Source organism: Dermacentor silvarum, chromosome 1 (assembly GCF_013339745.2).
Source record: "Dermacentor silvarum isolate Dsil-2018 chromosome 1, BIME_Dsil_1.4, whole genome shotgun sequence".
Lineage (NCBI taxonomy): Eukaryota > Metazoa > Arthropoda > Arachnida > Ixodida > Ixodidae > Dermacentor > Dermacentor silvarum.
The window spans coordinates 13,117,675-13,129,462 of record NC_051154.1 but is presented as its reverse complement, the minus strand read 5'-3'; the positions used below and the strand labels follow the sequence as shown (position 1 = coordinate 13,129,462).

The 11,788-nt window shown below is 42.3% G+C and overlaps 1 protein-coding gene across 6 annotated transcripts in view; it reads left to right on the top strand.

The window, feature by feature from the left end:
• The first annotated feature begins 889 nt into the window (after positions 1-889).
• Positions 890-11,788, top strand: part of LOC119456892 (islet cell autoantigen 1-like) — a 77,777-nt gene continuing 66,878 nt past the window's right edge. Inside the window, exons 1-3 of one of the 6 annotated variants that reach the window (XM_049665015.1) lie at positions 890-907; positions 1,045-1,112; positions 4,990-5,216. In XM_049665015.1, coding sequence (XP_049520972.1) covers positions 905-907; positions 1,045-1,112; positions 4,990-5,216 — 298 coding nt within the window. In that variant the 5' untranslated portion in view covers positions 890-904. The other 5 variants (XM_049665024.1, XM_049665019.1, XM_049665014.1 and 2 more) reach the window with 5 other exon arrangements.

The following is an 11,788-nucleotide window of genomic DNA, read 5'->3' as shown; positions in this document are numbered from 1 at the left end:
GTGTTCAGAAATTGTTATATATCGTTTAATTTTTATATATGCATTATGTCTTATCTTCTCAATAAATGACCTTTCGCCAGGAAAATATTTCTTGATTGTATCTTTTGTATTAAATATTTTACAAGGCGCTACATTGCTTTTTCATAGATATGTACTTGTACTACTGAATACGCACAAAACACATGTATACCCCTATCCGCTTGTCGCATGGCTCAACCAAGAGACGCCAGTCTCTTGGCGGTGCGAGGGGACTGGCGGGTCTCTTGGCGGTGCAAGAATGTAGGAAACGAAATGAACATACGAGCCGTGTTTCCGCTTTTCCTCAAAATTGAAAATGTTCGTTCGGACTTGAAGACTAATATATTTCACTCCCAGGCTTCTTTCTTGTTTTAAACGATTGCTGGTAACAGTCGAAGAAGCACAGCCTTCCCGACGCAGCCGCAGCGCGCTAGCGAAATTCACGGGCCTTGTCCGGACGTTGCGCGCTCTTACAAGCTAAGGTATGCGGGCCATGCTACGATGCTACTACTAGAGTGCACTACTACCCTACAGGTTTCTTCCGTCGTTGCTGGTGAAACCATAGAATAAAGAACCAAGTGAAACCATGCGACGGCAACTGTGCATAGAAAGCTGCACGTGCAGAGTGCATTGTCGTATGAGGCTGCTCCTTTCTTTCTGCAGCTGCGTTGTATGATCGATGCTACTTTTTTTTTTACTTGCTTTTCTTTCCCATATCGAACACCTACGGTGCAAGCTGAGGAGTCCGAGCGGCATTAGTCAAGTCGGGTTGAGGCAGCGCATTGGTTGAGGTCTGCTGCGGCATCAGCGGGGAAGTGTTGCCATCTTGTGGAAATGCGCAACACAAAAAGAAAAGGAACAAGTCAGTTGCAAAGCTCAAAGCCACATGGTAACCACAACGTATATGACGTTGGTACTCACTGCACGCATTGTGGAAAGGCACAATTTTTCTCTCTTTTCACGGCCGTGACCTGCATAACGAAATGCTACGTATGCGTGATTAATGTTTATTTTTTCTCTTTCCAGGCACCAGGGGGCAATAGAGTGGCTCACCGGAAGCTGCAGTACGGAATATGGCGTTGCTTCCGTTATGGGTAACCAGGTTTGCTTTTCCGTTTGCGTGAAATAATTATTTAGCACGACTATTAGTTACGGGGAATTAACGTATGAGTTTTTGCGCTACACTCAGGCCAGACTTCTTCGCCTGCCTATTCTGTGCTCGGTCCTATTGCTGATCAAAATCAAGCTTTGCAGGGAATAATTTCAATATGGAATTCGGTTGAAGCCTTCACGTATCTTAATGCTGTAATTTTGTATTTACGTTGTCATTTCTTTTTCTGTTCTCTCTGTGAATGTGATGCAGAGCTAACCCGCACAATGCTTGTTAACCCCAGTGGCTACTAACTGCAGCACATCAAAAGTGTTGCACCTATGCTCGCTTTCTGATCACTAACCATTGCCACCTCTCCTTCAGATATAATCCAAACGACAGCCTACTAGCACCTGATTGTAGGTCTGGGAATGATTATTTCCTGAAACGATAATGAATGATTTGTAAGTAACCCTTTTCCTGCCTCTCACTTTTTTCTCCGGCCTTTGACGCATGTCTTTCGGTATTTGACGTCTAACCATCGCCAGCTTGTGATGCATTCGCTTGATATGTAATCGCTTTGGCCTGGCATATGGTTGCGTGAATTTGTTTTCACCTCAAGGCAGAACTTTAGCATACACGAACGGTTGCAACAATATCCTGTTCACAAATTCTGACTTCCCTTCTTGGGAAAACACAGGTGTGTTTCGTTAGCCTGTTAAATCCTTGTATCCGTTGAAGCAAGCGTTGAGGACTCGATATCTGTTGCTTTAAGTTTACCTGCTCAGTGGCTTGCCGTCAAGTTTACGATTTTGCTTCGCATGAGTGCGTGCTCTGCTATTTTACGATAAAACTGGTCAACCCATTCAAATGTGCTGTCGGGATAGGTCTCGGCGAGACCATGCACTACTTGAAAACAAGTTTAGCGCCTGGTCTCGAGCCCGTTGGTCCAAAAACTGCCTAAGCAAAAGTTGTTGGACAATAGCAGCACTCATTGCAGACAACTTTTATGCTTGTTGAATCCATACCGAACAGGTAATAATGCCTTTGACGAAAGCATGCCAGTTGAAGTTTGACGTAAACCTACATCTGCAGGTAGTCATTGTTGGGTACAAGTGTGTGCCTGTCGTGGGATGTTGCCTGGAGCCACCGTGCACTTGTTACTGCTGAATGCTGCCCTGTGTGGTACCAATCGGGCAAATGACATGTATTTTGTTTCTGCTAGGAAAAAACCGTCTGACCACAACATGGCTTTGCTTTTCTTAGTGCATGTTGTACCTTTATAGTGAGCTCCTAGTCTAGCATTGTAATTCCTACTGTTTGATTGGGCTTTAAGCATGTTATCAACCTGCTATTAGTAACTTTCGCGGCCTGTGGGTGGCGCAGCTGTACAGGTGCCCCAGAAAGTAAACTGGGCATGCGAGCAGTGGCTGAACTGCATCTCCGTGTGTTGGCGTTGGCAACACGGGCTACAGAGCATGCGCAAAAGTGATCTGCAGTGGCCTTTAGATAAACATTTGACCACTGCCTCATCTATGGCTCCGGCAAAAGGGCTCTGCTTCCAATGGTCAATGCTTGGGGAGCTTTTTGCACTTGCAGCAACCATTTATTGATGGAGCAGCTCTTGCCAGAATCGCGTTTGCTTCCTGCACTAGCGTCACTGGCTTAGCTTTGTTTCTTTGTTTCACTGGCTTAGCATTGTCTCACCATCGCCGAGAACAAACTTAGTGGTCGTGTCGCGGTTTGGCGATTTGTAAGCACGATAGACTACCACTACGTGCGGCCAATTAGCATGTTTTATTAAAGAGTACAAAATAGATTTCTGCAAAAAAAATGACAATGCAATTATTTCTTAAATAAGCAAAGCTCAGCCAGAGACACTCGGCACACATGCAGAAAGAAAATGCTTCTGGCAAGAGCTGCTTGTCGCCGATAAATGGTTTTTGCTAGCACAAAGAGCTCCCCTAGCGGTGCCCGTTGGAATAAGCTCTCCTTCGCTCGAGTCGTTGATGAGGCAATGGCGAAAACCGCATCTCGCGACTATGGAGGCATATTCGATTCTTGGTTATTGAAAGAATCGGACAAGTGTTAAGTTGGCCAACAGCGGACAAAACCAGTGGAAGGTGAAAAATAAATATTGGGGCCTGTCCTTTCAATTCTACTTTTTCGGTCTTTGAGGAATGTAAGGAAAGAGAATACAATGGGCAGGGACAACAAAAATATGGGGGTACAGTGACTGCAGGGATCTCAAGGTCACTGATTATAGGAAAGTCACTTTCCTGGCACTTGAGTCTCTGGCAAGTTATGGTGAAAATGGAATAATGTGGTGAAAATTTGGAACACTGACTTTTCAAGGTGCATTTAATTGAGGCACAGTGCGTATAGCAGCCGCATGCAGCTTTCTTTTTGTCTCGCTCAATATTTGACAACTATTTTCTTTATTGATGATAGAATGTGCAAACCAATATCTATTTTCTTGCAATGTATCACACTTCTCCTAATTTGGAAAAACATTGACTGGCAAGTCGTCCGCGCTTCTTTTGGTGCCTGAAAATGCAGCAGTTGCCCGTTCTGCAGATGCTGACCACTGTGTCGCTGGTTCGCTAACAGACCATGTGGTACCGCCACCATCTGTGAAAGTTATGAATAAAAAACAAACCTAAGTGCTTGTGCATTCTGAGCTGTACACTGCAAGCTTGTAGGTCTATTGTTCAAGCAGTGAATTTTTTCAGCTTAGGCCATAAGTTAATCATATATGAAATATCACAGTTGTATATCTACCTTCTCACTTGCATAAGCCTGTATTTGATAATGAGAAGTTAGATATATGGTTGTGTGCATATGGCTTCCATAAACATACTTTTTGCTATTGGCCATTTGAGAAATCATTTCCTGGCTGTGCACCTTTTAATATTAATACACTAATATTGTTTTCTTCATGTAAAGTATCTAGAACATGCCATAAAATCCTGCATATAGTTTGAATCTTAAAATAATGTATACGGGGGGACAATTCTAGGGCCAGGAAAATTGCCCATGTATGGTTTGCCTGACAAATGCGTGGTCATTTTCATATAAGATCGAAAACACTTGAACCCTAAAAGTTTTGGGACTTAAAGATAAATCATGAATGAAATTTGACATGGGAAAGTTTGGATTCAAACCTTTTGTTACTTGCAGAATTTTACAGTAAGCAACAGCCTGATTTACGGAATATTATGCTACAGATGGCTCAGTCTCTTGTTTTCTTCGAGATGACTTTTTAAAATGGCATTTTTCTGTAAAAGTTGGCACTAGACATATTGTTGGTGGCATGTTGAAGCCTTGTGGTTTTAGTAATGTTAATAGTCATGCATTGCTATAAATACTTGTTGTTGCATGTTTGTTATTAGTACAGTGCTGTGCATTAAATATTTTCACTTGCATGTTTGCTTGTTTATTGAATTTTTGTGCACTTCTAAGCAAGCAGTGTCACATTTTGGAATGAATGAATGGTAAACCTTTATTTAAAACGGCTCTTTGTTCATGGAAGTGTTGAAGTAAGGTTTGAATTTTTGAAACTCATCAAAACTCGTCAAATTTTAATATTTTTTGTCACTAAGTGAGGACTACCATGATCAAGGTATCTTGTATCGTGAACCTGTTGAATAACCACTGTCATTGAGCTCATGGAGTCACATAGATGTTTTTTTTATTGATTGATGTATATTTTCCTTGAGCACACATTTTTAACTAGGCTATTAATTTGGAGTACTGCCACGTGTACTTCTGTGGCTGCACCTATTTGGAAAACATGGGGGCCAGGAAGTTTAATATTGATCCTTGATCTTGTAGAAAACGTGAGAATCAACAGAGGTGCCACTTGATGCGTATGTGTGCAGCACAAGGCCTACTGCATACTATGGGCAGTCATCGACAGTGTCGCGTATGCAGCAGCAGTACTGGACCACCAAGCAGGCATTCTTCCGCAAGATTGGTCGCAAGGAAGATGACTGCATCATTGCCAGCGATGCTGAGCTTGATGCGAAGCTCGAACTCTTCGGGGCCATCCAGGAGTCCTGCACTAATTTGCTGCGGGTGCTGGAAAACTACCAAGACCGCATATTGGGTGCGTTCATTTTTTTTTTTTTTTGCCATCTGTGAGCAGTTGCAATGCTTTACCAGACAGCACTAATTATTGAATGTATGCTTAAAATGGATGCAGAAGGATACCAAGACCTAGGTATGATGCTGCTTGAGTCTGAGTTGTGTTTTCCTTGCAAATCACTTGAATACTTTTAAAAGCTGCAAACATGGTTAATTATGTAACACTGTATATGTCCTGTACTCTACTGGACAAATAGCAGTTCAAGAGTGTGAGACAAAACTCAAGTAGGACATACAGTGTGTAGCTCTCGTCTATGTTTGTCTTTGCTGTAATTTATTTTGTGTGCTACTGTGTATCAATTCAGATTCATTTTTATTGTTTCATTAGTAGTCCATATATACAGGGCGTCCCAGTTGTCATGCATCGCATTTTTAAAAAAGGCGGGCCATTCTATGTGAAGATAACGAAGTGTATATTGTTCACAGCAGAGTAGAGCAGCTGCCAGTAATTTTGTTGTGAATGCCATTCAATTTATTAATTCGTTGTAATAAGCTCATTTTTTAATTGCTGCTCTGAATGGCGTGCTGTCAGTGAAAAATTTGTGGAAAATTGAAAGAAACTTACAACTGGCATGTTTTCAGCCAGGTGCTTTTTGCCTGTTTATTTTTTTCCAGCTGATAAAGAAAGTCAGCGAAAAATGAAAAGTATCACGTGACTAACAGTCCGCCCGCATCAAAAAGCAGCGCCCTAAAACGGACTCCACAGGAGTTACTGGGCAATCTGTCACGCTGCGCTGTTGAGGGCGGGGCGCGCAAGGTAAAGCTCCAGCTCTGCCATTTACTGCTATGGAGCTTGTTTGAGGGTGTTGCTTTTTGATGTGAGCAGAGGGTTAGCCACGTGATATCTTTCAGTTTTCGTGGGATTTCTTTATCAGCCGTAAAAAATAAACAAGCATAAACTACCCGTCATAAAACATGCCAGTTTTAAGTTTCGATTTCCTACAAATTCTTCATTGACAGCACAGCATACAGAGCAATAATTTAACAAAATTGCTAATTGCAAATAATTATTCAAACGAATAGCATCAACAAAAAATTACTGGCGGCTACTCTACTCGACTGAACCATATGCACTTGGTTATCTCCGTGCAGAACAGCCCGTCTATTTTAAAAACGCGATCCATGATATCAGGGAGACACTTTATAGGAGATGTTATACAGAAAGAGTTGCCACAGCTAGAAACTACAGTGGGACCTCTTGTTCTTAGTTGCATAGGAATACGTTAATAAAAAAAGGAATTAATTTTGATTTGTCATGATTGATTGTATAAAACAAAACCAACTCACCCAGGGACAAGCCTTGTCTCGCACTCTTCTTACCTTGTGTAAATGCCTTGCAACTACATTTTTTCAGCCATTTTCAGAATGTCATTGTAACTGCTAATATGGCAAAATTTCAGTCATAAGTAGACTATTCACAGCTATTCACAGTGTGTGTGTACATGCAGGCATGTGTACAAGCAGGTGTGCATGTGCATGTCATTTTTTTGTAAAGTGATTGACAGTTCTTAACTTCTGTACAACGTTATTGCAATTGTTACAGTGCTAAGTGTTGTAGAAGCTGCTATTGTGCACAGTTGCACTGAGTGCATAAGTTTAGTGGCCTCAGGTTGCGACATGTATATGTAATATCTGTGGCTATGTTGTGAACAATATTGCTTTCTTCATATATTTTGGTAGCAAAATGTTGTATGAAGATCAGAAAAAAATGTAATATGACATGTTTGCACACTAATTGGTAGATATACTCATGCTGTGAAAGGTAAAGTTTCAGAAAACTTGATGTGTAAGTTCTTGCATGCACAGGCTTTAGTGTACTTTCACTGAATGTGTGGTTTGGGCATTGCAAACAGGCTTTGCACAATGCATGAATCATGTGCTGATGATCATGTCTGCAAAGTATCAAACTGCTCCAAGGCGCGAAAACAGCTGACATTTCAAATGAACACCTGTGCACCCTTCCTCTCGAGTGAGCGCCGCTTTATGCCGGAGATTAAAGGTTGCATGCATAAACACCTCTACGTAAGACGCACTGCCTGCAATGTCATTGATTATGGCATGTGACTTCAGTAAATCATCCAATGCAGCATGTGTCAAACTGCCACTGGAAGTGCGCCACACAGCAAAAAAGAAAAAGAATTAAAAAAAAAGCAGAGGCGGGGCTCGTGATGTAAACATAACCAGTTTCTTGGTTCCAGTATGGGAGAAGGCAGGGAAGGACTATCGCTTTCAGACGTTGGTTGAGGCAAAGATGAGGGTCTTTTATGTTGCGGTGAAGCTTGCCTCCTGGCAGCATGGCAATGAGACATTTCAGTTTCATCTGCTCTAATAAATAACCAATTTGAAAATTCTTGTGGCAAGATGCTCCCATACATCGTAACAAGCGCTGGAGGACGGGAACACAAAGAAGAGACAAGTAGACTGGACGGGCGCTAGCGCTCTTCCAGTCTACTTGTCTCTTCTTTGTGTTCCTGTCCTTCAGCGCTTGTTACGATGTCTTAAGTTCAGTTACAACCAACTAGCCCAAATTTCTGCTTTAAATAAGATGCTCCCAAGATAACAGTTTACGTTTTCTGTTTAGCCAAAATTTCCAAGGGGGTCTGGTGAGAGGCCCTTTAAGACAAGCTATTGGCTCATATGCACCAACCTTGGAACTACTGGCATTAGTGACTGTCTTTCTTGTGGTTCCTGTGTCCCATAGCCACACATGAACATTAACCCTTTAAGGTGCTGTGTACACAATTGTGTACACCAAGATAGTACATCAAAACCAAAGATATTAATCAAAGTAATGATATTTAAAATGTGTTGCGTACATCTTGAAACACTTTCGATTGGAATAGTGCTACAATTTGTGAATAAAAAGTGCAAAATGTTTTAGTAAAACGAGTGGAAAGGTAGACAACTGGGTGTTTTTGCTCGGTGTGAGTATGTCGTATGTAACAGGTGCACTTAATTCATTGTCTTTCACGATGTCTTGCACCAGGCATCAGTTTCAAGTCGCTAGATAGGTGCTTTTAAAGCCTGCTGGTCATCAAATAGTTGATGTTATCATAATTGATGTTCCTGTAGTGAGTTTTCGCATGGAGTCCACAATCTATAAACTTGACAAAACTCACTAAAGAATTGAAAATTCTTAATCTATTCTGCAGCTGTATGCTTTTAATGATTCTGAAGACGGAAGAAATGAGGGGAAAGTTGTCAATCAACAGAAATAATTGGTGCCTGAAAAGGTTAAAGTCATAGCAGTATAGGCTGTAGGTTAGTTTCCAACACCTGGGGGTTCTTTAATGTGGTCTAAAATGTCAGCATATGGCTATTCTTTGACACCATTGGTGTGTGTCTTCTGCTGGCAGGAATTGAATTTGTGATTGAATTGAATTGTTTATTCATGTGCCCCAAAACAGCATACAAAAGCATTTTGATTTGGTGCACAATAAAGAAGTAGAAAAAAAATATCATGAACAAAATACATATAATTTAGAAGAATACTTCAATATAATATTTTTAAAAATAGAGGTGCCATTTATGAAAATGTCAGCATTGTCATTGTTATTCACACTCTTAAACATTGCAAACGAATTATACTACATTGCATACGTTGCAAACAAATTATACTATTATACCATTGTATCTGCGCACTTCCGTTACCGAAAGTGCGCCACTCAGCAAGAACGCGAGAGAGAGAAAAGAAACGAAGATGCGCGGCCTATGACATGTTTGTCACACAATACTCCAGTTCCAGTATGGAAGGATGCTAGACGGGGCAAGTGGAAAGAGTGTCTGTGTTGGTGGTGACACTGGCCTCCTGAAATCATGGGTTCGCAACACTTCAAATATACGTATCTCTGCTATTAATGAACTAATCTGGACAATTCTGGTGGTAGAACACTCCTTAGAGGGCACATGACAACTTTCAGCGTATAACCAAAATTTGCTATGGGTCCTTGTGAGGGGCCCTTTTAACTCTTTCCCTACCGTGGGGAAAATAGGTGTTTTTTGTAGGTTATGCCAGATTTTTTTCTGAAGGAACTATGCACTCAATATTTTATGTAATACATAAACAAAAAGCAGAATGAATGCACTTTTCACGCGTAAAACTTTTATTAACGATATGTATGGCATAAAAAAGGCTATAAATTGCCAGAATCAAGATTGTGGGAAAAAATTGAGCAAAGTTTGTTAAGACATGCTTGTATCTACTAAGAAATAAATGTAACAAAAATTATGAGATATACAAAATGTGTTGCCATCTAATAGGCACCATCTCCAAAAAAATCGAAATTTTTCATGGGACATGTGTTCCACTAATACAAATATTTAACTGCAAGCAGTACTGTTGGGCGTGCCGGGCTGCTGCTGCCGATTTTCTGGGCTGGTTTGTGTTGTCGTCGCTCTCAGAGGCAAAGTCCGACGAAAAGGCAGCATCCTCAGACTCACAGCTGCTCGATCCATCGATAAAATCAGCTGCAGACACAGTGGAATCATGAGATCTATGATCTTTCGAAGCGCGCGCGCCGCTTTCGGAGGCAGCTATTTTTGCTTTCTACTTTGACAATATCGAAACTTCAGAGTGCATTGAAAAATCACCGCCTGGTGGGAAAAAAAGCGAACTGCTTAGAAAACAAAAATATAGGTCTCCTCCTTCACGTTGGCACTGCAGTGTGTCTGTGATCGCCGCGGAAGGTCTCAAAAGCGGTGTTTCAAACCGTCGATAGCGGGCTAACGATGCCCAGTGGGCGCGGTAGGGAAAGATTTAACAAAAAGCTCGGTATAATTTGTGTGCGCATGCGTTAGTGTGTCTACAAATGTGTACTCGTGTTTCGACTCATTACGCACTCACACAAAGCTTTGCTGTATATAGATTCCAACTCGTTGGATCTGCTGCACATTTTTTTCTAGTAAAAGATATTAAAAACACTTTTTGCTGCATTTATAAGTACACCCTTTGAACGGCACCACTTTACCACTGAATTTACATCACTTTGTAAAGCATCACAGTCCTTAAAGGGACACTAAAGAGAAACAGGAAGTTCAGCTGGAATAAAAGAGGGACCTTCAGGAATGCATGCCGTTTTTGTTGGGTGCAAAAATATGAGTTATTAGCGGAGAAATTCGTAAACAAAGACCAAATATCTCTTCCTCAATTTCTCTCACCCTAGATTTGGCGTTGAAGCAGTGTCGTCACAGATTGCATTGCTCTCAGCGAATCAGAATGCGTCATGATAGGTCACCGCTTGCGTAAACGGCCGAGGCGCTGGGCTGGATGCATCATGGCTGCATGCATGGTCGCTGCGTTTGCGTTCGCCGCGATGGATACCATAGCTGCCGCTGAACCTTGCAACGAAGAGCTCGCCAGGAAAGCAGGACTGCATTTCAGCGATATTCAGTGAAACCGAGCGCGAAATGATCCTCTGTGCTCGAGCGGTAGGTGTTTCCGCGTGCGATGGCGGTGAGCCGCCGGCCGCGCCGGCGGAATGCAGAGCTTCGTTTTCGTCGATGGGAGGCGAAGCGTCCGGTCCGCCAGGCGACGGTGTTCCCGACAGAACAAGCGTAGAAAGTTGTGCACGTACTCGGTATGGTTATTTCGTGGCTTTATTTAATGACATTCAGCACTCACCGAGCCGCCAGTTTGCTGCTGCAGCCCCATCGGTAGGAGGTTTGATGAAGGCCGCATTGAGGGAACAGCTGCTCGAGAAAGGACTGGCCTCTGGGGCACGCCAAGATACTTTCCGAGGGCAAGATTATACACATAATCCGAGGGCGAGAAATGCAGAGAGTACACCATCGGTTTCTCTGGCTCTTTTGCCGTTTTATCATCGGCAGAGCACTGAGCCATTGCGAACGCCGGGGAGCCGGGGCTCTCCGAGCGACGCCACATGAAAGGACACAATCGAGTCAACACTGCCGCTGTCCCTGAACAAGCGCCTTGGGCCATTTATACAGCCCTCAACACTACACACACGAGGCATTTTCTGGCTGTTTCCCTCGAAGTCAACGTTTTTCGAGCCACGCAACACGCAACCAAACACCGTAGAGCGGAACAGGCGCGCGCGACGATGCGTTAACCAAAAACGAAACTACGAAACTATCACGGCCGCATGTTTCGCCATGCCATTTTTTCGTATTTATTTAATTTTGTGCTAAACTTGTACTTCCTCGCCTGAAACGGTTTAAAAAGTTGTAAAATGCTTTTTATGTACGTTTAAGGTGTATTTCATTTTGCATTTTATTAACAGCGATAAATCGCTCTCGACCAATCGCGACCGGCCTGCGTTTGTAATCTCCGACGTCACGTCACGTAGTGCGGGAATTTCGAAGGGGAGTCAGCACCTATTCTTCAGTTTTTCGCTATTTTCTCGCTTATTAAACATCTGTTTGCAGTAAGAATGATATGGCTGTGATCGTGAAAGGATAATCTACCATTTAAGCTCAACTTCCGGTTTCTCTTTAGTGTCCCTTTAATGTCTTCAGCAGGAGCGAACAGTTTTATATTGTCATCATACTGTAGTAGTTTGTCATTTGTACTGCAAG